General features: G+C 34.8%; 4 protein-coding genes across 7 annotated transcripts in view; 1 reads left to right on the top strand and 3 right to left on the bottom strand.

Moving 5' to 3' along the window:
- Window positions 1–5,407: 5,407 nt before the first annotated feature.
- Window positions 5,408–7,129, bottom strand: LOC129564803 (adhesive plaque matrix protein-like). Its single transcript, XM_055438956.1, has 7 exons — window positions 7,070–7,129; window positions 6,906–6,943; window positions 6,652–6,791; window positions 6,415–6,569; window positions 5,761–6,164; window positions 5,659–5,695; window positions 5,408–5,571 (listed from the first exon to the last, which is right to left on the bottom strand). The coding sequence occupies exons 3-7, from the start codon at window positions 6,786–6,788 to the stop codon at window positions 5,420–5,422; spliced, it is 885 nt and encodes a 294-aa protein (XP_055294931.1). The 5' UTR covers window positions 6,789–6,791; window positions 6,906–6,943; window positions 7,070–7,129; the 3' UTR covers window positions 5,408–5,419.
- A 3,092-nt stretch (window positions 7,130–10,221) lies between these two features.
- LOC129564810 (uncharacterized) lies at window positions 10,222–11,964 on the bottom strand. The gene is made up of 7 exons (XM_055438969.1): window positions 11,833–11,964; window positions 11,548–11,761; window positions 11,183–11,238; window positions 11,013–11,113; window positions 10,652–10,932; window positions 10,455–10,589; window positions 10,222–10,379 (listed from the first exon to the last, which is right to left on the bottom strand). The coding sequence occupies exons 1-7, from the start codon at window positions 11,845–11,847 to the stop codon at window positions 10,318–10,320; spliced, it is 864 nt and encodes a 287-aa protein (XP_055294944.1). The 5' UTR covers window positions 11,848–11,964; the 3' UTR covers window positions 10,222–10,317.
- A 2,009-nt stretch (window positions 11,965–13,973) lies between these two features.
- On the bottom strand, window positions 13,974–16,631 carry LOC129564843 (uncharacterized). Its single transcript, XM_055439019.1, has 8 exons — window positions 16,522–16,631; window positions 16,230–16,425; window positions 15,842–16,144; window positions 15,585–15,755; window positions 14,848–14,949; window positions 14,625–14,735; window positions 14,384–14,430; window positions 13,974–14,288 (listed from the first exon to the last, which is right to left on the bottom strand). Exons 1-8 carry the CDS (start codon window positions 16,588–16,590, stop codon window positions 14,043–14,045), a joined length of 1,245 nt encoding a protein of 414 aa, XP_055294994.1. The 5' UTR covers window positions 16,591–16,631; the 3' UTR covers window positions 13,974–14,042.
- The window catches only part of LOC129564820 (uncharacterized), a 38,896-nt gene continuing 30,491 nt past the window's right edge, over window positions 15,621–24,025 (top strand). Inside the window, exons 1-2 of one of the 4 annotated variants that reach the window (XM_055438997.1) lie at window positions 15,621–17,972; window positions 18,068–18,542. The gene's annotated coding sequence lies outside the window, so the exon portion shown is untranslated. Of the gene's footprint in view, window positions 18,543–24,025 lie in introns of all 4 variants that reach the window. The other 3 variants (XM_055439007.1, XM_055438987.1, XM_055438980.1) reach the window with 3 other exon arrangements.

A 24,025-nucleotide genomic window follows, 5' to 3' on the forward strand; every position in this document is an offset into this window, starting at 1 on the left:
CTTAATGAAATCGATATGCACGCATTCGCATACTGCGAAGATGATTAATTGCCTCACGAGAAGATATTGATACAGCATGTAAAAATGCATCCGTCGACTTAACGAAAATATATGCTGCAACTGTAGCAAATTACATGATATTTGTGCACGGGTATGTCATAAACGACGAACGAAAATCTCCGCTTCAAATCGTTCATTGCTTGTTAACGTATACACGTGTGCAGATTCTGTATAAAATGCATGGGATATATGCATAATTAATATGTTTATTTGCAGTGAAAACGATTTAATTAAATTACTGTATAAAATAAGTGGAAAAAGATTTGTGGCCGGTACTTAACCCAAATGCATATTCATTTGGATGGAAGTCAGAACAGACAACACTTGTAATAGCTGACGTATTTTGCTAATAAATAATAAATGATTTGAAGATAGACACACCACATTTGGTTGACCACTTTGACTCTGACTTGATACGATGGCGGATCCAGTGATATTATTTGTGTTTCTGCTTAGAAACAAGCAAACGATAATACGAACACAGTGACGTAATTCAGCTTGTATGCCACGGTCATGGAAGACTGCTCAATACTTGATTGGCCATAATACCTTATGATATTCTGCAAGTTGTCGGCACGAGTGCTCAATTGTATTTATTAAACCATATTTTCAGTTCTTTATGCCATGTGCCTGCCATTTAGCCCAAAAGGGACACGTTTGTGTTTTCACGCAGTTTTGCAACACCAATTATGACTTTATGCTAAGCTGCCTAATTAAAAGAACCAATTTACTGGTTGTGCGGTTGGCTGGTTTCCCGTCTTCTGTGACAAATGATAAATACACCAAAAATATTACTACCAACAAATGAAAACGCGAAATAAATCAATATTAATTTTTTATTTTGCCATTTTTTCTCTGCCGAAATTTCAAAACCACAAAATTCAATATAAACAACACACTTCAGTTGACGCGTGTTTGAAATGAGTTTTTGTGGTGCTTTCTATTTTGAGACATTAGAAGATTCGCATAGTCAAATTTATTGTTGAGTTACTTTGAATTCGCAAAAAGGTTAAAGTTGTGTTCACACTTCACCGGTTATACTTTATTATTACCTAATTTTCCGATGTTTCTATTGTGTGTCTGTGTATATGTTTCACAGCAGGTTATTTATAATTCATTTGAGCCTTGTAAATAGTTTGTTATAAATCAATAAGCTCGAAGAAGTATATATAAATTCTTCAAAATGCCATCTGCCCCACACAATTAGATGCTCGAGAACATAAATGCAAAAGTTCATGACACAGCACCCATATGTTGCTACATATATGTGTATCTCGATTCCAATCTCGTTTTCAATCGTTCTTATATAGTACATCGAATATTCTATGAACGTGAGTGTTGGTATTTTTAAAGTGTTGTTCAATTTTATTTTGTATTTTAGCGCGCTCGCTTGCTCTCGCGGTAATCTCGTTTATCTTATTAAATAGCCCATAAAGGCACACAATTTCCACATGTAATCCAATCAATTTTTCATTTTCATTTTAATCCAGATCAAAATCAGAGATCTCAAACAATTCGCTCCCAAATTGGGTTCATTTGAATTTCGCATACAATTTCCATACACGCTTAATATGCATTGGGTTCGCTATGTGCCAAATTATTTATTCAATTAATATGGTCTTCGTTCGCATCGAAATTGATTCAAAATGATATGGCAAAAGCAAATATTTGCCATGTGCGGCTATAAATGTTTGTGTATACCAATCCCATATACATATCCATTTATTTATTATATATGGCGTCTGTTGCACCGCAACTAAGAGATGTTCTGGCAACGGAGCCAACATAAATTCCATTGACAAGTCAAACATATCAATTAAAATTCAATTGGACTGTTTGTGCACGTAAATGTGCAGCTGAAATTAATTGTGATGCAAAAATTGAAATCGAAACTGATTGGGATGAACGAACACACGAAGCAATCAAATCATTTCATTTGATTTATGATTGGTTTGAACCGAAGCCGCATCAAATTGCGAATTCATTATTTTAATCACTTTCCATTTTGCTAATATACAGAAATCAAGAGATTCTACAGAATTTTCCCATTTTTCAAAGTTGAGATTGACTCCACTGTCTCTCTATCGCGTATTTGTTCAAACATGACGCCAATTAACAATTGAACATCAAAAAGAGTATTTATACATATATATTGGTCTATAAATAAGCCAAACACATACAATTGAATGGAAATAAATGCATCGTTGATTGATATTTAATGTGATTCATTTGCCATAGCTCTCTTGGTTGGGTTACATCAAATCCGATGGGAGTTTTCAAATTGACATGACAGAGCATGCACCAATTTATTATTCTGTATGCACCAGTGCCGAGTTAACCAAATTTGGTGGCCGAGGCAAAAATGATTTTGGTGCCCCTTGCAATTTTTTCCCGTTATATATACAAATAATGAAGCATTTTGCTTATTACTAAATCCAGAAATTATCAATATTCAAATGTGATTGACTCACTTAAAACTCGTTTAGACAGTTTCTTGTCAATAAAACAAAAAAACATTTGTTGTCCAAAATGAATCACATTTGAGTGCTGATTAATTCGAAAGAATATCTATTATTGATAAAATAAACGTATATATCGAATGCGAGCGGTAGCGAGCAATTTTTTTTTTAAATACCATTTTTGGGGCACCAAAAAACATTTTTGGGCCCATTTTTGGCTGCGTGTTTTCTTTTTCAGATTATTAAAAAAAAATCCCATGCTTGTTGTGCCCCCAAGAACGTGGTGCCCGAGGCAACTGCCTCATTTGCCATATGGCTAACTCGGCACTGGTATGCACCTATGAATTCAAGCGTAAATATCAAGTTTCGTTCATTTAATTAATTACCGGCTATGTTTGACACCCCATTTAATGTCATGTCCATATTTTATTTTGCAACTCAAATGCAATAATCTGATTAATGATGGATCCTTTGTTCGATAAGCATACTATTTTGTTCAACATTAAATAATGTAATAAGTACAATCTTTCATTAATCCGATTTATGGCAAGTATGTTCCGTATAACTAAATACGCAGAACAATTCTTCTTTTTTTTCCTCTCTATCCCCCCTTTCTCTCTCTCACTCTCACACCCATACCCACATCAAAAGTAATCGCAATGACAGTTTCATAGAGATGTTTACACGGATCTGATTGACATTTTTCCATTTTATGTGTAATTTGCCGCCAATTAGTTGCAACATATGATTCTGATTCGAATGCGCTAATCTGATGTTTGTATATCATTCTAGTTAAATACCTTAATTAATTTCGATCGAAATGCCATTATCAATAAATTACGTGTGTTAATGATGGTGTGATTTGCATTTGGGAAAACGTCAGCCGCAAGAGCATTTATCAGCGAAAAAATAAAAAAATTATACATCCTACTATGTTATAGTCAACTATAAACGTTGTAATGAGTATATTTTGCGTGTAATGTGCAACGTGATTGATATATATGCGTTTGTGGTGATATTAAAATACGTGCATAATCATAGAGTTAAACTGTCGAACTGGTCTGGACAGGTGCAAACAATCAAATCGGTGCAAGCAATCCTTCAATATTACATGTAGTTTAATTTAATGGAAAGCGGTGTCTTTTTTTTTAGTAAAGGTTAGTTTCAATAGTTAATTTACACAACTTGAATACGTTCTCCATAGCCAGATCCTTTATGACGAGAGATTTAAGATCCGTGAACAAAAGCGCGCTTTTATATTGTACATGTGTATGTGAGTATGTGTGTGTGAAATAGTTTCAGTGATGTGGTTGACAAAAGCCACATGGAATTTACTTGAAATTACCGAGTTTATGTGAGACTGAGTTAAGTGCTCATAAAATACACATTTACTCGCATGTACAAAGCACTCATTTGTGACTCATATTCACACATCGCATCAAATGGGATAAAAATGTCATAAAATTGCCAGCATTACTGGAATATATATACACTTCAAATGCTTTTGCTTTTGTTTTCCTTTCCGCGCTTTCAAGTGAACTGTGCTTTCAATGGCAAGGTTAATAATAATGGAACAAAATGTATTCGCAAGACTTATAATAAAAGTCATTTCTCTACATTCCGATGAAGTAATATTAACTATTAAGTACTTTTAATATATTTATTTGCATTTTATCGGAAACATTGTATGCAGGTTCCATCTTTTTATTAATATATATTGTTTTGCTCCACGTTCGAAGTTTTGATAAATAGCAGCAATAAATTGAAGAAGCAGACAACAGCGGAGAAAAAAAAAGAAACAACCCGAATTGAACGTTTGAGAAATGAACGTTTCGTTTTATTTTAAATATTAAAGCGCCGCAATGTATGCATTTATTGAATATTCATGAGGAATATGTTCAGAAAAAAAATGTGTAGCGGAAAGATTGATTGTGCGATAAAGTTCTTTGCATATATTTCCCGTTTGAAAATAAAATCAACTGGGAGAAAGAAATTCGATGAAACGACCTTGTCGACCATAAAAAGAATATGTTTTCCTTTTCATCCGGTGCGCATCATTTTTTCTGTTTTTTTTTTTATTTCTCTGTGTTACGTCATTATGTTTTACACTTTTTTTATACTTCTTCGATATACCATTTGATTAATTGGATCCGATAGAAGAATTCTTAGGCGCTGTGCTATGGAGATTTGTCGTTTTTTTTTTCATTCGTTCTTCAGAAGGACGCTGAACCTATTTTGCATAATTTTTTTTTTGTGTGTTAAAATCTCAATTTTTGCTTTTCTCATATATCTATTCTGTTTTGTGTGGGGTATATTCTATATCATTTGCTGGAATCGCACGATACGCGTCAGATGTGAACAAAGCAAATATCAAAATGATGAAACTATAATGTCCATCGCGTGTTGAGTGTTTTATATAACTAATAAATAGACAAATATATTGATAACATATCGTTGAATAATATAAAGCTAAAACGTATGTGGCTACACGTGAGAAAATATGAAACCTTTTCTAATCTGCTTAACTATCCTGATTGTTTTCTTCATACTGAATACCGACGATTTGATTTCAAGGCACACAATTATTTGTGGATTCATTTAATTTGGGTAATTTTCCGGTTATTCCTTTTTCCGGTTCATTTCAGACAAGTTGATCTCTAAATCAAAATTGCCCATTTGTGTTTCCATAATTTGATCGTACAGTTATCAAAAAAAGAATATCGAAAATAAATTCAAAAATCATTCAGGAGGATTCTTGAACAAAAAAAAGGCACTTATTACGTTGTTATTTTGGTAATGACAAAAGATCCATTTTCTTGAGAGGAACATAAAATCATTGTTTATTAGCCCATTAATCAGACAGCTTATGCCGAATTACAGACATTTCATGAAAAGAATATTTATGCTTTTGAAGATTTTGGTGGTAGATAAGTGGCCGGTTGTGGAGGAAGGTATGTGCGCGCCTTGGTCGTTGGTGGGAGATACGTGGGTGGATTGGTAGGCGGCAAATAGGTCGGTGGCAAGTATGTTGGCGTAGCTTTGTAAATATCACCTGAAAAAGACAATGATCATATTTAAGAAACTGATAATAAAATAGCGTTTAAAAATTCCATATATTAAACAGAGTTGGTTGAGTTACATTGAGGCCATTGGCCCGGATGGGAATCAGGGCAAGTCTGAAAAATAAAACACAAGCTCATGAGTAAACGTCATCTTGTTGATTCAATTTATGTATCATTACCGGTGTGAACTTGCAATCTGGAGCATATTGGCCGGTCCATCCGGGTCCAGTTTGACATTTGATCCTTTCACAATTTGGATAACGTCCATGATGATACGCTGGGCATGGTTTGTAGCAGTCGGGATAATTTCCTACCAAACCTTCTCCACAATGTTTGTATTCGACATAAGTAAAATTGAAACGGCAGTATGGTTCATGGTCTTGTGGGTTGAGAGCGTTGCTTGGGCATGGTTTATAATGGCAGTCTGGATATACTCCGTATTGGTATGCAGAGCATCGAAGAACCGCTGGTGGAGGTTTGTATGTTGTCGTTGGGCGAGTGGTGCTCAAATACCATGGGCGACAGTACCAATGAATTTCATCGAAAGCATATTTTGGTTCACATTTGCAGTTTGGAGCGATTCCTGATTTTGTTTCAAACGATCAATCAAGATGAAATTCGATTTATTGAAAAATTATTTCCGATATAAGTTGAAAAAAAAAAATCAATGCAAATGATCATAAAATTCAAATGATTGCTAGCGATCTCAAAATGAGTATTCTTACTAGCGAGATATTGAACGTTTGATTTGATTTATTCTTTCTCAATAAAATCGCTCTGAATTTTCATTAAATATACAAAATCAATATACTCAAAAGACACAAAATCAATACCTGAAGCGCCTTTGGGGCACACGCTACGATCAATGCCGGTACACTTTTTGTTGTTTCTATCAAAGGTTTTTCCAAGACCACAATTACAATTTGGGTAGAATCCTGGTCCGTCTGAAGGACATTCACCATCCAACTCTTTCAAATCACTTGAACACCTGAACAATAACAAGTTTTGATTAAAGCCAACTCAAATTGAGAAATCATTTTTGATTTTTGTAATTTCAGTCTCGAACGCACCAGTTATAGTTAACATCATAAACACCTCCGCTTAAACATGTACACTGTGGATGATTACCACGACTATTTTCTGGGCATTTCAATCCCTCAGCGGAAGCTAGGAATAAAGCCGCTAAGCACACAATGAATACTTTCATTCTCTAAAATCATAGAAATAGACAATTTTTTTTAGAGAAATTAGAATTTTTTCAATCACTTTTCACATCAACTTAACAAGCAATGTTTCTAAAACACTGTTTTTTCTCATGACTCACCAATTTCTTCCGTTTCTTCTCCGATATTCAACTGCCAACTTTGGAATTAAGATTGAATAGAAAATTGAACGATTCTCCCAATTTATGGAAGATCAGAGTGGAGAACCAATCTAATTAAAATCATCCAAACTGGTTTGGACATAAATGTATCACTTGAACTTTACCTCTCTGTCCGTTTCGGCTCAATATGGTGACGTCTTTAGTTACTGTTGTTGCTGAGCAAAATAAAATATCAAATAAATCTTTTTTATGCGCAACGAAATTTGATTACGGTTACACAATTTCACGCATAAATTAAGACGAGAAAAGATGCGTTCCACCGGGCTTCGAGTTCTAAATGAAAAGCAGAATAGAAACAGGCGGTGGATTTTAATTAAAAACACTCGAAATGACATCAATTGATTGTCGAATGCATTTAATTGATGCAAGCACACTTGAATTACCAATATTTTCAAATATTTCCATTGCTGATGTGAATTAACATACAAGTTTTTTCCCATTTTGTGCGAATAGTCTAATAAAATCCATAAATTCTGGTGAGTTTAAGCGTCTTCGTGTTGGTTTGTGTGGAATCAAACCATATAGCAGAATTTGACCTATAGCGTTTCGCGGATAAATCATGCGATAATATCAATCGGAAAAAGTTGTGTGTATCTTAAATTCAATCTTTAAAAAAAAGCAAATGCAGCCCGAGGTTCAGATATTTTAGTCAAAGTTTAAGGCTCCAAGCCGACTCCAGAAAAGATTATGCCAAACAGATATATAACTTCTTTGCATCACAGCTGTTAAATCTATTTGAAAATCCAATTATATAAAAATGAATTTGTAATCGTATATCGAGCCTTTGTTCTGCCCTAATTATTCCGTAAAAGCCACTTTGGTAACACCAATTCATTCAAATAAAAAGTAGTTTACTGTGTTATTTTTAAATTTGCTGATAAATCACCATTTTCATGTTTATGACCCCAACTTACAACCAAAAAGGTTAATGACTTTTGCCAGACGGATGGGAAAGCCTACTCATTTTTTTTTTTAGCTAAACGAGTTGAAAAATTGATAAATATTTTGCCTGAACGTAGACTTCTTCCATAAGGGGACAAAACATACTTTGCAGTTACGCCTTTATATATACCATGGCGTAAAATAAGAAAATTTTAGAGTAGCCCGTAGAAAAAAAATCAAATTTACATTTTTATTGGGTCCTCTTAATAACTAAACATTTTGAATGAATGGATATTGATTGCAAAACAAACTGAAATATGAGTTTAATGAATGATTTGTTTATAACGTAACGAATAACATTTCTTAGAATGTGGTATTCTTTTCGGCAATTTCATTGGATCCAATTTGTCACTTTCCATTGTCGCTGTCGATGCCAGCTCGAAAATACCTTTAAAGTGTGGTTGCTTTTTAGCGGTGTCTTTTTTGGATGTGATCAATATGTGCACGTCGTTGATTATCGATTGCCTTTTCATTGAATTTATTCTTTCTATTCTCGCTTTTGCTTTCTTCCATTTCACATTACTGTTATTGGGTGTACAAATTAAAACTCGCTGTTTGACAACAGATGGCTCCAGCGGTAAGTGCTGGTGAAAAATATCAGCTCTAAAACGTCATACGGTAAGCATCTGGGCATCTGTCAACAATTCTGCATCATCACATTTGTAAATTTTTATCTGCATCATAAATTTTATTGTGCTCAAAAATGTCCGAGTTCGTGCCAAAAAAGCAGCATTTGCGGGAGCAGATTTTTTCATACGGGAAAAATGTGAAAAATAGATTATTCTTTTATCGAGTGGACACTGGTAGTGAAGAATGGACGTTTCTCGATAGACACAAGCATATCAAACCACATTTTGATCGTGATTACTTGTCATTATAGGGGGCGCCACAATCACTCCCTCGAAAAAGGGTGATTTTCCATATTTGGGGGGGTGGGGCAGATATGGTGCATTGGAAGGAGGTAGAAACTTATCAAAATGTTAGCTTTTATCGTTCCCAACAGAAACTAATCGGTATATACCAATTTCTGACAGCAAAATCGAAAAACTGACTTATCGCCGCAAAAAAAGCGAATTTTTGACGAAATTTTTTTATGGCTATCAAGTTCAAAATTTCTAAGAAGCTATTAATTTTGAAAATCCTTTATGCCCCCGCTGTAATCTCCAGACATTGCGCTTTCTTACTACCACTGGTTTCAGTCGATTCAATATCACCTAAGTGGAGGACGGTTCACTTGTTTTCAAAAAATACAAAAATTGGCTTGATTCCTTTTTGGCCGCCAAGCCGACACAGTTTTTTTGGGACGGAATCCATAAATTGCCTGAATTGTGGGGAAAAGTCATAGCTTCCGATGGACAGTACTTTGAATAAAAAACAATGTACCATTTTCTTTGAATAAACGTTCAAAAAACACAAAAAAAAAACAGCGAGTTTTAATTTGTACACCCAATATGACATCGATTATAAGCCAAATAATATTGCCAGTGCACATCTATGTATTCGATAAACAACTTCAGTGTATGCGATCATGATCTATACCTATATGCTTGTATTTGCGCTCATTAATGCAAATACTTAATGAGTCGCGATGCCATGCGCACCAGATTGATGGCTATAAGCATATACAATTTATAAATATATGCGACCAAGATTTAAGTTGTCCCATTTTATAGCAGTTTTTCGATAGCCGATTACTCAAAAAAATTGTTCCTACATAAAAAAAGTAAAAACACTACATTAAAGTACATAAAATCTACAATTGAAATCGCCCTACCCGAAGTCATTTCGGCAAATTTTCTAAGATTTGAATATTCATCTTTATATTAGTATTGGAGAGAAAATTGAATATTGAAGTTCGCGATTTTGTGACCAAGGAATTAAAAAAACACATTTTTTCTAACAGCAAATTTTTGAATTTTGGGCAGCCCGTTTTGAATTCAGAGTAGCACAAAACGTCATGAGCAGCCCGTTATTTTACGCCATGATATATACTTCGAAAGGTGTGCTGTTTTATAATTTCATTTGAAAACCAATTATTATATACAAAAGTGAATCAGTCAATTTGATTCGAGTATGCGTGGATAGATGATCGAGAACGAAAATTCGTCAATTATCATTTTCAGCAAAAGTTACACTGAAGCTAACTACTTGTCAAACTTTCTTTTCTTTCATAACATTTTGGAATCGACTGATTGATCAAGAAAAAAAATTTAGCTATAGAAATTCACACTATGTTGCCCTAATTTTTGGAAAGAAAACTCTACTATGATCATTTCGAGCAACGTCGCTTCATTTCTTAGCAAAAGAAAAAGTCTTATTTCCTGAAAAATTCTGTTTATTTTTGATTACAAAACCGCTGTTGCATACATGTTAAAGTGTGGATATCAGTAGGTATTTATTTATATTTTCCTCAGACATAGTTAACTTTTCTTTTGCGATCTTCGAGACGTGGTCCTTCATCGTAAATATTGCCTGAAAAAGGAAATGATGGTAAAATATCGTTGAAATATTACACATATGAAAAAATATTGAATTAAATCTCAATACAGTTTGGCCATTGGCCGGGAAATTCGTCTGGGCATTTTTGATAATTTTTCACACTGCAATGTGGATAATAATCGCCGATCCATCCAGGCGGGCAAGGTCTCTTTCCACATGATTTAGATTTCAAATCAAAATATGCTGCGGATGAAGAGAAGTGCGTTAAAATTGAGCTATTTCCATGGTTAGTTTAGAAAACTTACTGTTTGCAGGACACCGTTCATGACAAATCGGGAAAGTGTAATCTTGATCGAGTGGGCAATGGCAATATGGTTTTTCAATAGTATAGTTTTGGCCAGGGGGACATGACGTCGGATTATGATCGACGGGAGTATCCACACAATGTGGGAAAAGCAGTTCTCGATTATTTGGACAACGAATTGGTTCGCATTTGGATCCATCCCATAGATGGAAAACTGGGCATTGTTGTATTGGTCCATCGTTGAAGCGGTGGTCTTCATCCAAATACCAAGCACGACAGTACCTACATCAACGAGTAAAAGAGTATATATTTTATTAAATTAGCCATTTCATTGCTCAAGCCAAAGAAACATTTAATAGTACCAATGGATATTGTCAAGTTTATAGCCTTCTTCACACTTGCAATGAGGTGGACTGCCAACACTTCTTTTCGGACACTTTGTACGATCAATATCCAAACAAATCTGAAAATTACGTTTTATTTTTTTATTTTTAGCAACTTTATGTTATGGCTCAATTCACGATCAACTTACAGAATGCTCATGATCATAAACTTTCCCCAATCGACAGGCGCAATTTGGAAATACACCTGAATTTCAAAATTGGATTTCAATGAATCTGATTAGTTAACACATCTCAGTCACACCACACGCTCTATATTGACAATGTATTTGTTTTAAACCTTCATTTTGATACGCCACTAACATAATTTACACTCAAGTATCTACTTTGTGTATAAAAACGTCATTTAATGTGCTGTCACCTTGCGTATCACTCACGGAAACTTAGTTATCTCAGATTGAACAAAACGACGAGCATGTGGTGTGACTGACACATCTATCGGCATTAATAATATTTTGATATTAATGCACAACTGTATTGTGAAATGACGACTTACCTGTGCTATCGGAGGGACAGGAACCAGCTAATGATTCTAACGATTTTGGTGGGCATTCGTTATGCACTTCGTTGTATTGAGAACCATTTGCACATTCGCATCTTGGATAGACTCCAGAGCTTCCACCAGGGCAAACTTTATCTACATCTCGCTTTACGGTTCCTCTTGCATTCACAGACAACATCAAAAGTGACGTAACAAGTAACGTATTAATCTGTAGAAATTGGATTTTCTCCGTTATTCTGCTTGTAGCCTCACAATTTAATTGAACAACAGTTTAGTTACCAAAGAACTTTCCATGCTTGTAACACTTGATACCACATCCACCAACCACAATAAAATGAGTTCTTTTGGATAAGCACCTATTTATATAAGATGGCGAAACAAAAAGTGCATAAATGCCAAAACGGTTTTTCAAACAAGTTTCAAATCACAGCGGTTATTCACGTATGGCAGCCTCTCCTCCTTTTGTATTCAAATCGTATCAGTTCCCAATCTCGTCATACATGCTAATAATAATTTACACCGCACAGATTGACACTATTGAAATAAAAGTCATAAATTAGCTCTCCAATTTCATTTTTTATGCTACTATATCTTTGTATCGTAATACTATGAAATATTCTCCTTGAATAAAAAGTAAAACTCAGATCCAAAACCATTTTACCTTGGGTCATAAACGATGAAAGAACATTCTTTTCAATATTTATATAAGCAAACAATCCTTGTGCATTTTTGTTAGATATGAATATTCTGGATGCTGTCAAGTTTGTAAAATTGCGCCTCACTTTTCCTACGAATTTGATGGTGATTGATGATGCTCTTGTTTAAATCGGTTTTTCCACATAAAATTGATTCAACACTCACCCAATAATTCCATAATAATTATAACCAGGATGGGAATCAATTTTGACGTTAAATTAAACATACATTATGTAGATTTTTTCATTAAACTGAGCTAATCTTTGATTAAAACAATCGATGAAGAAGGCTACACTGCATCTTTTCTCACCCATTCTGGTTTTTTTTGCCAAAGCATTTTTTTCTTAGTCAAGCATTGTATTCCAATAATACCGTATATTTAAGTGTGTAATCCGTTTCCAAAGAGCTTTTTTCAATCTTCCTCATATGGAATAATAGGAACGGAATGAGAGTATTATTATGTAAAAATCACATTGTAGATGACTTTTACATAAAAAAAGTCAGTTTTTTGTGTGACAAATTGGAGTATCCTTCATATTAATGCAGTTTTTTTCATTCATTTTTGATGAGGTATTTTGTTTACATCATACTAGAATTCAATACTACTAGTCGATTTGTACAAGTGAGTTGGTTAGATAGTAATGGTAAAATCAATATAACCGTATCTTCAGAGTTCAAATTTCACGCTACGTTGGAAAAACACACTCTACTGGAGAATACAAAAGAATCTAAATTTATAAGTCGTACAAATAAAAAAAATGGAAACAATCATGAAGCTCGTACGATGTAGTTTTCGATCCGGAAACAGATCCTTTTATCTTTCAAGAAAAAAAAATGTGCGAAGTTGTAACTTGATCACAGGGTTAGCAATCTTATCTTAACCGCGATCAGTTCGTATCTATTTTAAATACTATGAAATGTTGAAATGCAGAATTGTAAATGAACTTTCCTACGACGGCGACAAAGAGTGTGAGTCTTTGTGAAACTCATCAAATACGAGCAGAACAATGTTTGAATACAATAAATATTGAATTAATAAGCCATTATTAAAATTTATGAAAAGGTCAATGGGAAAGAGTCACAATACTTTTAGCACCTACCTATTTTTTTTTTTGTTATTCTTCTGATTGGATGTGTAGTTTTATTTTGTTAAATTCCAAACATTTGTGCGTAATAGACAGCCTAACAAGGCAATTAACACGTAGCTCAATGGATCAGCTGCTGTGGATTTTGGCATTTTTTTTCTTGTTTCTTAAAATCGTTAATATCAAGGTTCATATCGATGCGTTTACGCGAATGGTCGTAAATGATTAAGTCGTCAAAGAAGTGCTTTATTGACTATGTATGATCTCATAGAAATTGAGTGAGCTAATCCATTCTAAAGTTGACATTAAATTAAAATATAAAATCAAACTACAGCACATATGAATTGCATTGAAATGATTTTATCATCAAGTAAATTGCCGTTCTCAATGCCGAATTAATTGGCCGAGTTAAATCGCTGCGGAGTAAAGAGCATTTCGAGAAGTTTCAATAAGCCAAGATGGGGGGAGATTTTTGTATATTTTTGGGAGGTTTTCGTATTTTTTGGGAAGGTTTTTCAGATTTTTCGAAAAACATTTGATTTTTTGGGAATATGTTTGTATTTTTTGGGGAGGTTTTTGTTTTACCCATTTATTTTTGTCGAATAAGGTGACTTGAAAAAAATGAGCAAAAGATCGCACTTTTTTTATAAATTTTTGCAATATTTACTTTATTTTACGATTAATACAGAGTTTTGACACTTGTGAGGCTTAGTTCTTGTTCGATGGTTTTTCGTTAACGAAACGTTTGTATTTCCGTGATGGATCCCGAACCACATTATCTCTGAAAACAACGATTTCATCGCTCGAACAATCACAGTAGCACCTTTCTTGCTTCGCTGTGGTGGTCCTTGCAGCTGTAGTTGTTGTCCATCTCGGAGTTGATGGAGTATTCCATTTGGTGGTTGTTCGTTGGGTAGTCGAGGTACTTATTCTTGGAGTGGTTCTCGTAGTTTCCTATCAAATGTTTGTATTTTTTAATTTTTCTATCGACTCATTATGCAAATCAACAATTCAGTCTAACGCATGTAGAGAAAGTCGCTTAAACTTACATGGCTACGTGGAGTTGTGCCATAGATATTACACAAGGGCCATTTTCCTAAGAGAGAAATGAATTCTATTATTAGAGAGCTAGACTGGAACAATAGGGCTTCACATTTTTGTGAATGTGACTTCCGTTCGAAATTATAAATTTCAACGTGAAGCGCGAAAAATCACAAAAAAAACTCATTTTTTCACACGACAATGAATGAATGAGAATTTTGAATACACTCCAATGAATCAGATACGAACCAGGATATTCTGCTGGACACTTTGGAACAAGTTTGCAGTTTGGTTGGTAGTCGCCATCGTGACCTGGAGGACATGGAATCCGAACGCACTCCCCATCTTTGTTGCGATGGTCTGAAAAAATGAAGAACAAATTGAACCAATGAAATAAGTAAATTGTGTTCAATGTCATCGAAATATTTTCAGAATAAACTTTGAAAGTAACTCTTCGCAAAGTAGAACTTACGATATGGTGGACATGTTGGAGGCGATTTTACACAGTCTGGATATACTCCAATCATACCAAGATCGCTACATGAAGGAGGAGCTGAGCAATCTGGCCAGAAACCTATTGAGAAATTTCGTATTTAATCAATTTTATTCTCGCTGGAACAAAATTTATTTATATTAAATTTTAATGTTTATAATATGCAAAATATTTAAAATTAACCTGAATTTACGAGTGAATATTACGTAACTCATAATTCAATCTGATTTAATATTCTTTTTCACAGCAACTAAGAAGCTGAATTGACATTTATTTCCTCGTCAGCGCATATAAGATTAGATTATGATGCATTCGGCATTGTATGTCATACGTCAAATGAATAAAATATATTCAAAAATCAAATTCCAAAATGAGCCACAGAAAATTATCTTCTGAATTAAGAATTCAACATGTTGATATGGTCAAAAAGTCAAAGTTAATTCAAGTTGTCTGAATAATTTCAACCAAATGAAATTGAAACTTTGGAATGTATGAATGAGAAATTTCACTTTTCAACTTTGAAATTTGATTTTTAAACGAGTCTCCCGGTGCTATACGCAAATTGCTATTGTCTTTTCTGAAATATTGAATGCCGACGTATTTTTCGCTGTCAACTGATAAGAATCTGCAACACTATTTTTGGTTGTTTTGATGACAACACATTTTAATCGCAAAGAAGAAAAAAAATGTGAATGCAAATACAAATGCAAAATTACCTGTTTTCGATAGATATGCATCGGGACATGGTAGCCAGTGACAATCTGGGTATTTGCCCGTTTGATGCGTACTACAAGTCTGCTCATAAACGCGAGCATGACAATTCGGATATTCGCCAATCATTCCCTTCTGTTGGCAAGTTGGATATGGAGCACAATCTGGCCAGTAACCTTTGAAATCAAATTGAAAATAATGTCAACATTTTGACATCTTCAAATCGATGAAATATTTCTTTATCGTAGGTTCTCAAATTCACCTGACTTTGATGTGTATCCTGTTGGGCAACGGTCCCATTCGCACTTATCGCCAACACGGTGCTGATGTGATGGGCATGGTGTTGGTGGTGGACGTGTTGTTGGAATGTACCACGGACGACAGATCCAAAAAATTTCATCAAACTCATATTTGAAATCGTTCACATTGTCGCAAACACATTTGTTATTCACTTTTTTCGATCCCGTCGGACATTGATTTTTATCGATTAAAACACATTCATCTCTCTCGGGAACATACACTTTACCCTCTCCACAAATACACGCCGGAAATGTGCCTTCACTGCCTTTGAGTGTGAAAATGAATCATTAAAATTAAATCACTACGCAATCACTATTGTCGTCGTCATTGTCAATCAATTGATGTAATACCTTTTGGGCATTTTGCTAACAGAAATTGTGCATCTAAAACGGTTGAACATATCCGATTGACCTCATCGTAGGGATTATCGTTGTTACAAATACATTTCGGATGTCTTCCTTTGGCATTAAATGGACACGACAAATCATCAGCTGTTGCACTTGCAATTAGCAAAAGTGCTAAACTCAATAGAACTACAGCACACCGCTGGAAGAAAAAGAGTTTGCACAACAAAAACATCATCGTAAAATAAAAAGGCAAACTTCAGTAATTTTAGTTCAAATTCAGTGAAATACTACGAACCATTTCTGAAAAAAAAAACTGATAGAGATCTGAAAATAGACTGTGGCAAAATGAATATGAGCATTTCATATTTATACGTTAATTAATACTATGTGTAGAAGGGGCAACACTACTGCCATAGCGATCAACAGCTCGGCCATTGATGAATTTTTAGCACGAGTGACGGTACCAAGAATCAAACCTGTTATGAAATGCGATTATGATTACGAATATTTACGATTCACCGCAAGTAACAAAAATCAAAATCGATAAAAAGTGTCAAAATGTCAAAGTGCCAATATAAACACAGAGCATAATCGTTAATTGACCAGAGCTGGAATTCTATGACATTCCACCAAAATCGTTCGGAATTATTTTTTTCGTACGTAAGACTATATTGGAGTGAAAGAGAGAGGAATTTCTACCGGAATTATTCCGATAACTCAACGAAGGGTGATAGTTATCGCAATAATTTGGCTGGGATGATGAAAATTAGTAGAATGTCTCTCTTTCACTCCAATATAGTCTTACGTACGAAAAAAATAATTCCGAACGATTTTGGTGGAATGTCTTAGAATTCCAGCCCAGAGAGTTCGGCAAGAAGATCATGAGGTTGTTCAACATTAGAACGAAAAACGTGTTGGAAAAAAAAATTGCCGCAAGTAGTTTTCGAATTTTGTTTATTTTATGCACATATTTTATGGGATAATTTGTTAATTGCCGTCTATGGCCAATTTTTGTCTTCGTTTTTTGCATAAATTCCAGCTTGAAATTGAAATGAGCTTGGTTTACATTCGATCGTGTAGAATGTTTACATTGAAGAAAGAAGACCGTTTATCCAACATCAAACTTATACAGGCGACTGACTTTTAATGGAAAAATTCCAAAATTATTTTCCTTAAGCGATTCTACCCAAAATTTCCACCGAACGGCGCAATCTATTATGCGAAGAAATTGTTCGAATTGTCGAGAACACAGAATTGTTAAAATTGCAAGAAAAATTTATGTTTTCGTAACGTTTGTTGTCTCTCGATACAGTGAAGACTTGGTCGCATTGAAAGCTTCGCAGATTCCTCGATGCTTTTGATAGTTTTTTCTCATTCAATCGCAAATGAATTGTCGAGTGTACTCAATCCACAGAGCCGTATAGGATAGCTTACAACTTGGAGAAATGTTGGATAAAGCAGCGCATGTGCGTATCGGATGTTTTCATGCTCTCATCTCTCGTTGTGATACACACTCACACCGACAAAATGATGGAAAACATGATTTTGATAAAGAGTACTACAGATCCGCCACAAAATATAACCACCACCACTACCACCTAGAAAAACAATTCTTTTCTCTACTTCGTCGTGTACACATACGCACACATCCAACAAAAAATGTTATTCTCACGACATAGGAGAGAGAGTGCATCTCATCGTCTAAAGCATAAAAGCGAAAGCATATAGTTGCGACGACCAGTTAAGGTATGACATTTCTACAAATTCTTTTTCATTGAAACAGTAGCTTTTGTTCGGTGAGCACGTAATTAAATTGCATGTGTTGTTCACACAACATTCAGAAACGCACGAATAACCGGATATTCTGGCTGACATAAAAATCGTCTGTAAAACTGTGTGTACGCGAGGAGAAGCAGAGATAAACGCCCTCGTTAGACTCATTTCAACCGAAGAAGAAGAAGAAGAATAAAGAAGAAGAGTAACAAAATAACCAACTCAGTGTTTTCAATGAATAAAGGGAGTTTTCTGATATATTTTTTTTCTCGTATTTTCTGTTCATTTTTATCACTGTTTTATTAGAAAATAGGAGAATTGAGGATGAAAAAAGTGGCCAACGAAGGTATTGTGGATGTGATGATTAGAGTTAATATTGTGAGAAACTCAAATAACAAAAAAAAAACACTTTTAATTGATTCAATTTAGAACAAAGTGAATTTAAACTGACGTCTAAATGTCAGGTAATTTTAACGAAACTTTTGTAAAATATCAAGTGAACGAAAATTATCATCGAATTCCAGAAACACAGAAGCGATATATGTAAGTAAGAAATTTTTTTAAAAAAAATTGTTTTGATGTTACAATATTGGCCAATATTCCAATGTGCTGTTTTGATTGATGCAAATTTTTATCAATTGATACAGTCGATTAGTTCCATAATATTTGTCTGTGAATCCGCGTGTGATGAGTAATTAAGTCCATTATTATTTCTAAACAGAAAATCTGTCAACATCATTCGTTCAGTCCATTTATAATTATTATTTGAAGCGACTGTGTAAAAACCGAAAAAGTTGTGTCGCAAACGAGTTTTTTTCCCTCTTTCTCTCTCTCTCTCCGTGTGATCAACTTATCGAGTGGATGGGCTGATAAATTCGCTCAAGCAAATTTATATTTATATTACGTGTCTAACGGGATTTACGCCTCTTTGCGTCTCTTTCGCCACCCTCGTCTCCATGAGAGTCCATATTTCAGCATGTATGTTCGTACTTGTGTACACAATAAATGGAATGAATTTGGAGTTTTGTGCGACGCATATAACGAAAAAGCAACCGAAAATCAACTCGTTTTTTACGCTGAATTTTTCGGTTGTTATTTGATTATGTCGGAATAGTGCCCGTTCCAGACGGGCGAAGAAAATAATTGACATTAGAAGCGCATATAAATAATGCATGAACATGAACCCCGTTTGGCAACTTGGCAAAGAGATCGAATTGTGTGGAATTGATGATACGAAAAGTGCTCTCGAGCTAGAGAGACATTTAAAGCTGTTAAGGAAAAACTGAGCTCACAACAAATGAGAAACGCGTTGGTGGCATATTAACGACACAGAATTATGATCTTGCCTCCGTTTTATTGGCAATAATTAGCTGCCATTCGTTATTATTGCTTAGCTACCTAGAAAATGTTCCAATTGCTCAATCATTTGCTGATAAGCTTTGTATAATTTCAGTGGAAATGGTCAATTAAAATCATTCGTGGGCCAAGTACCAAAATCCGTAAAATAGGTGCTTCAGTCAGGCAGACAAACAGCGATAAACATAGCGAATTCGAGCAAAAAAATATCCACATTTCGAGTGTGTTCGAGAATCTAATTGCGTGGCACATGAATAGCGTAATGTACACATTTATATGATAAATATTCGTGATTATCCCATGTGGTGATACATTTGAAATTGTTGTGTCTCAATTCATTGCACCCAACGATTCAATCCCACATGAGTGAATTTTGATACACAAATAAGAGGCACTGTGCGGTTTTTTTATCTCAGCCTTTCTACAGGCGAAAAATGACGACGAAATTCCATACGCGTGTCATTCACTTATTCATGTCGCGCTGTGTGAATCAATTGAATGTAAACGAATGCGCCAGTCAGAGTGTAGTGCTATACGTTCGACGTCAGATAGGCGACCACAACATTATTAAAACGAACGAGTGCCATTCATGTCATGTATTTACGGTAAATTCATCTTAATTTTATGCTAGTTTAAAGTTGAACTCGCACCAAATACTCTAAAGTGTACTCCATTAGCATGGAATAAAGACGAATAATTCGCATAATTCGTGCTCACAGGCTATTGACAATGAGACCAAGCCCGACACCAACACCGACACCGAGAGAAACGAGCTGAACTGAAATTGAAGTGAACAGAACAGAACATAAAATTCGTTGACGCGACCAACTCTCTGCTCTCAATGTCTCGTTTGTATCGCAATCCAGTTTTAAAGCGTACACTTACTTTCATTTTTAGCCCCCTTTGATACGTTTGTAATTTGGTTTCGGCACAAATATACGCGCTCTCACCGAAAGAGCCGATTTACTCGGAAGCGGCTGATTTCCATTTCATTCGGGTTATAGCTCATGATTCTCGACATTAACATTTCATTGCATTCGATGCGATGGAAAATCGAAAGTTTGACGAAAAGATGCGAACGAAAGAGATAAAAGATAATTGATTTTGGCAGAGGACGCAACAAAAAAAAAGTTAAAAGTGATGTCATTGGAAGGCAACAAACTGACTGAAGAGTGTCGCAAAAACAGCCCCGTTGTTGCTGTATTTAGCCTTTTGATTAAACGAGTAAGCACATAAGCTCATTATTATCTTACTTTGATTGACATTCGTTTCACATATCAATTGGATTTATACTTATTTACCTACCATCCTGCCTCTCTCTCTCTAACTCGCTTCGCGTATGTGAAAAAAAATGCATTAATTAAGCTCTTCTAATTCTTAATCATCGGGAAAGTCGTTTACTAATTCACTTACCGAACTCATCAAATTAACTCGGTTAACATTTTCCCTATTCATTACTCTTTAATACGCTTCATTTGCATGTCGATGTGAACTGCAAAACAAAACAACATCAACAGAAGAAGGAAAAAAAAACAATCCGTACCATTTTCAGGGATAGTGGATTTTTTCTTTGAATTTGCGTGCTTAGTCTAACGGCACATAATCATAGAGAAACATGTAAACCATTTTGTATAATTTGCGTATGCGAAGTCTTAAATGACGGTTTTTTTTACTTAATTTTCCGTTTAACTTGCCCTTTCATTTTTACCACGCTATCATTTGCTGACGCATTTACTGATTTCAATTTCATTCTTGATTCCAACGTTTTTGGACTGTACTGTACAAGAGATTGGAAAAAAAAATAAAACGACTCAAAGAAGAATCTCTACAAAAACTTGTCTGGGTGACATTTTTCGAGCGATGTTCGGACGCTGATTGAAACAAATGAATGTGAACTCCTTGAAATGCGCACACAGTCAACAAAAGGCATTACAAACGAATGAACAAAACGAATAACCAAACACTTTTCAAAAACTCAGACACCAGAAAGAAGAAAAAAGAGAGAAAAGAAAACGTAGAATAAGTAAAATACAGAATAATGCCATTGACCTTGAAACTGTTATATTTGTGCGTGTAAGTGTGTTTGTGTGTGTGTGTGTGTGTGTGTGCATGCGTTTTCGTCACTCTTGTTATTTGTTCGCTGCCAAATTCATTAAAATATGATAATTATATTAACGAATTCCAGTGTATCGAACTTTGATTCAATTTACCGCTATTTCGTCAATGAGTCGACAGCGGACGTTATTAGCGTGAACTTATTGAATCTTAACGTAAAATGAGTAGATCGGGGTGGATGCCAAATCCATTTGATTTTAATATGATTAGGTGAAAAACTTTTTCGCACAAATGACAAACTCGTTATCATTTTCGAATGGGTGTGTGTGTGTGTTGTTGTCAAAACTTTGTTGACAAAAGTGTCAGTGTTTTAAATGTGAAGCATTTTTTTGGTCCACTTTCTAATCAGAGACTTTTCGAAAGCGAACAGAAGCGCCGAGTAATCGACGAATTCAATTTCAACAATAGCCCAAATCTTGAAAATAATGATTTCTTTGGCATTTGCCAATTCGACAGATTATTCGTTTACGAAAACAAAATTGAAAGTTAAACACCATATTTGTAAACTTTTCCTTTCAATATTTTCGTCATTTGCTTGGCAAAAGCATGCAGAGGCAGAGAATAGACGCAAAAAAATAAGTCTGACTTTATCAGCATTTTTTCTCCGTTATTCTTCATCTGTAAAGTGCCACCTTTTCTCTATCGACAGCTTTTGATATAAATCGTCTTACATTCAAATACTTCCAATGTCATTTGATTTTTTCTCTCTCGGAAATAGCTTTTTTCTCCAGCGAAATTGTCGTTTTGTTTTGTTATACTTGCGCACCCGCCAATTTCCATTTCGTTCCCAATAAATTCGCATATAATTCAATTTAAATTTAATATTTTCCAATAAAAAGCAGATGGTGTCATCGTCATCATGATGTTGGTCATAATCATTATAACCATCTTGCATTGAGATCGAGTTTTTTTTCCTCCCATTGCTCGTGTATACATTTTTCCGTCGCACGTGTTTCGGCATATTAAACGACGAAAAATGAAGTGAAACTTTTATAACGACAATAATCTTTCTATATCCTTAACATTATTCGTTTCCAATATAATCAAATTGCAATACGTTCAAATAGTTCCTTTTTAAATGACTTTTTTTACGCAGTCGATAACTTGTGTGGCGTGCGTTTTATTTGGTCATTTATCTGAAAACTTTGGAGCATATGCAACCACTGAATATGACAAATCGACACTATCCACATTTAATGACATTCAATCAGCAGTAACGCTCGAAATGGAAAAAAAACTAACCTTCAGCGATGCCCATCAGAAGAGATTTGTTTACCTCTAATTTAAAAAGCACTCGAATGTGTGATTCCATTTATCATTCAATTATTAGCCATTATTTAGGTCTTAAAACAAATTGGCACCTGAGCGTAAAAAAGAAGCGTATTTACACCTAAAACTGTACATCTACCCACTTTGAATTGATTTTAAAGCTTCAAATTGGTTTGCATTGTTGTTGCTATCGCTAGCAACCATCATCACTCGAAGCGGATACCGAAATCACTTTGGGGTTGCGTTCGATAGGATCATCTAGACAATATGAAAAGTGAACGCATGCTACTGCACGTTGTCGCCACTTGAGTTTTGTACATAAAATAAATGGGATTATTTTTCAATTTCTGCTTATGTAACGTACGCCTGTGTTTGTGCGTGTTTTTCTTTTTCATGTTGAAGCTTCTCGTAAAATTCTCATCGTGCATACATCGGCTTCATTGTTGTCACCTTTATGATACTCTTTTTTTTCGGTTTGTACTTATTTTCGCTTGAAATGATGCAAAACGCACCCGTTCGTAAACTTCATTCGCCCGCTCTAGTCAACCGACAGACAGGGTTTTTCGTGCTAAACAAAATCGTTTTCGAAGAAAACAACAAATCCTTTTTCGAATAACAACCAAAACAATTGCTTCATCCATAAAATTATTCAAATTTATGTGTGGAAAGAGCAGCACGTGTGTGCTTGTATTGGTAATGGTATTTCGTGTACGTTTTATACTGTAGAATTCTTGGAAATCTACATTATCAGTATCATACAATGATGCAGCCGCCAATTCGGTCCTCGTTTTTGGTACTCATACTCCCATCAACCATATTCAGAGTACGGCAGTTGCCTGCGTTGTCTTTTGTTCGTATTGTAATGGCTGTTCTGATGATCTGAAAAAGCGGGTGTGAATTTGTTACATTTCTCTTTGATTGAATAATCCATTAGGGTGATCCAAACTGATTTATCATGGTAAGGTATATGCTCCCAATAGCTTAAAATTAAATTGGGCTCAAAACTAGCTGATTCCCATTTTCAGATTTAAAAAAATGTTCAAATCTAGTGGTCGATAGAGCCGTACTTGCTGTTTAAATTGCTGTTTTTGACCTATTTTTCAACATATATATTGATAGAAAATCCATAGGTTATTTAAATCGAATCTGGTGACATATCATTCTTAGGGTTTTTTGGGACGCTGAAATTATTGCTTTTTATGTTGCTTTTTAAAAAAGTTTTAGTACAAAAACATGGTTTTTTTTTTAAAACAAATTCAGCCATTTAAAAAGCAACATTTTTTTTA

The sequence above is a fragment of the Sitodiplosis mosellana genome, unplaced genomic scaffold, assembly GCF_009176505.1.
Source record: "Sitodiplosis mosellana isolate CC-2019 unplaced genomic scaffold, AAFC_SMos_1.0 Smas_scaffold_1, whole genome shotgun sequence".
Classification (NCBI taxonomy): domain Eukaryota; kingdom Metazoa; phylum Arthropoda; class Insecta; order Diptera; family Cecidomyiidae; genus Sitodiplosis; species Sitodiplosis mosellana.

Bases quoted from the DNA above. Each gene is read 5' to 3' on its own strand.
- LOC129564803 (XM_055438956.1), bottom strand. From the start codon at position 6,788: ATGAAAGTATTCATTGTGTGCTTAGCGGCTTTATTCCTAGCTTCCGCT. The intron at 6,570-6,651 runs GTGCGTTCGAGA...GTTATTGTTCAG, and splicing joins TATGATGTTAACTATAACTG to GTGTTCAAGTGATTTGAAAG. The intron at 5,572-5,658 runs GTAACTCAACCA...TGTCTTTTTCAG, and splicing joins TCCGGGCCAATGGCCTCAAT to GTGATATTTACAAAGCTACG.
- LOC129564810 (XM_055438969.1), bottom strand. The intron at 11,239-11,547 runs GTAAGTCGTCAT...TTTGAAATTCAG, and splicing joins CTGTCCCTCCGATAGCACAG to GTGTATTTCCAAATTGCGCC. The intron at 10,933-11,012 runs GTACTATTAAAT...TCGTTGATGTAG, and splicing joins AAACTTGACAATATCCATTG to GTACTGTCGTGCTTGGTATT.
- LOC129564843 (XM_055439019.1), bottom strand. From the start codon at position 16,590: ATGAAATGCTCATATTCATTTTGCCACAGTCTATTTTCAGATCTCTAT. The intron at 15,756-15,841 runs GTGAATTTGAGA...TTGATTTCAAAG, and splicing joins AGGATACACATCAAAGTCAG to GTTACTGGCCAGATTGTGCT. The intron at 14,950-15,584 runs GTAATTTTGCAT...ATTTCTCAATAG, and splicing joins TGCATATCTATCGAAAACAG to GTTTCTGGCCAGATTGCTCA.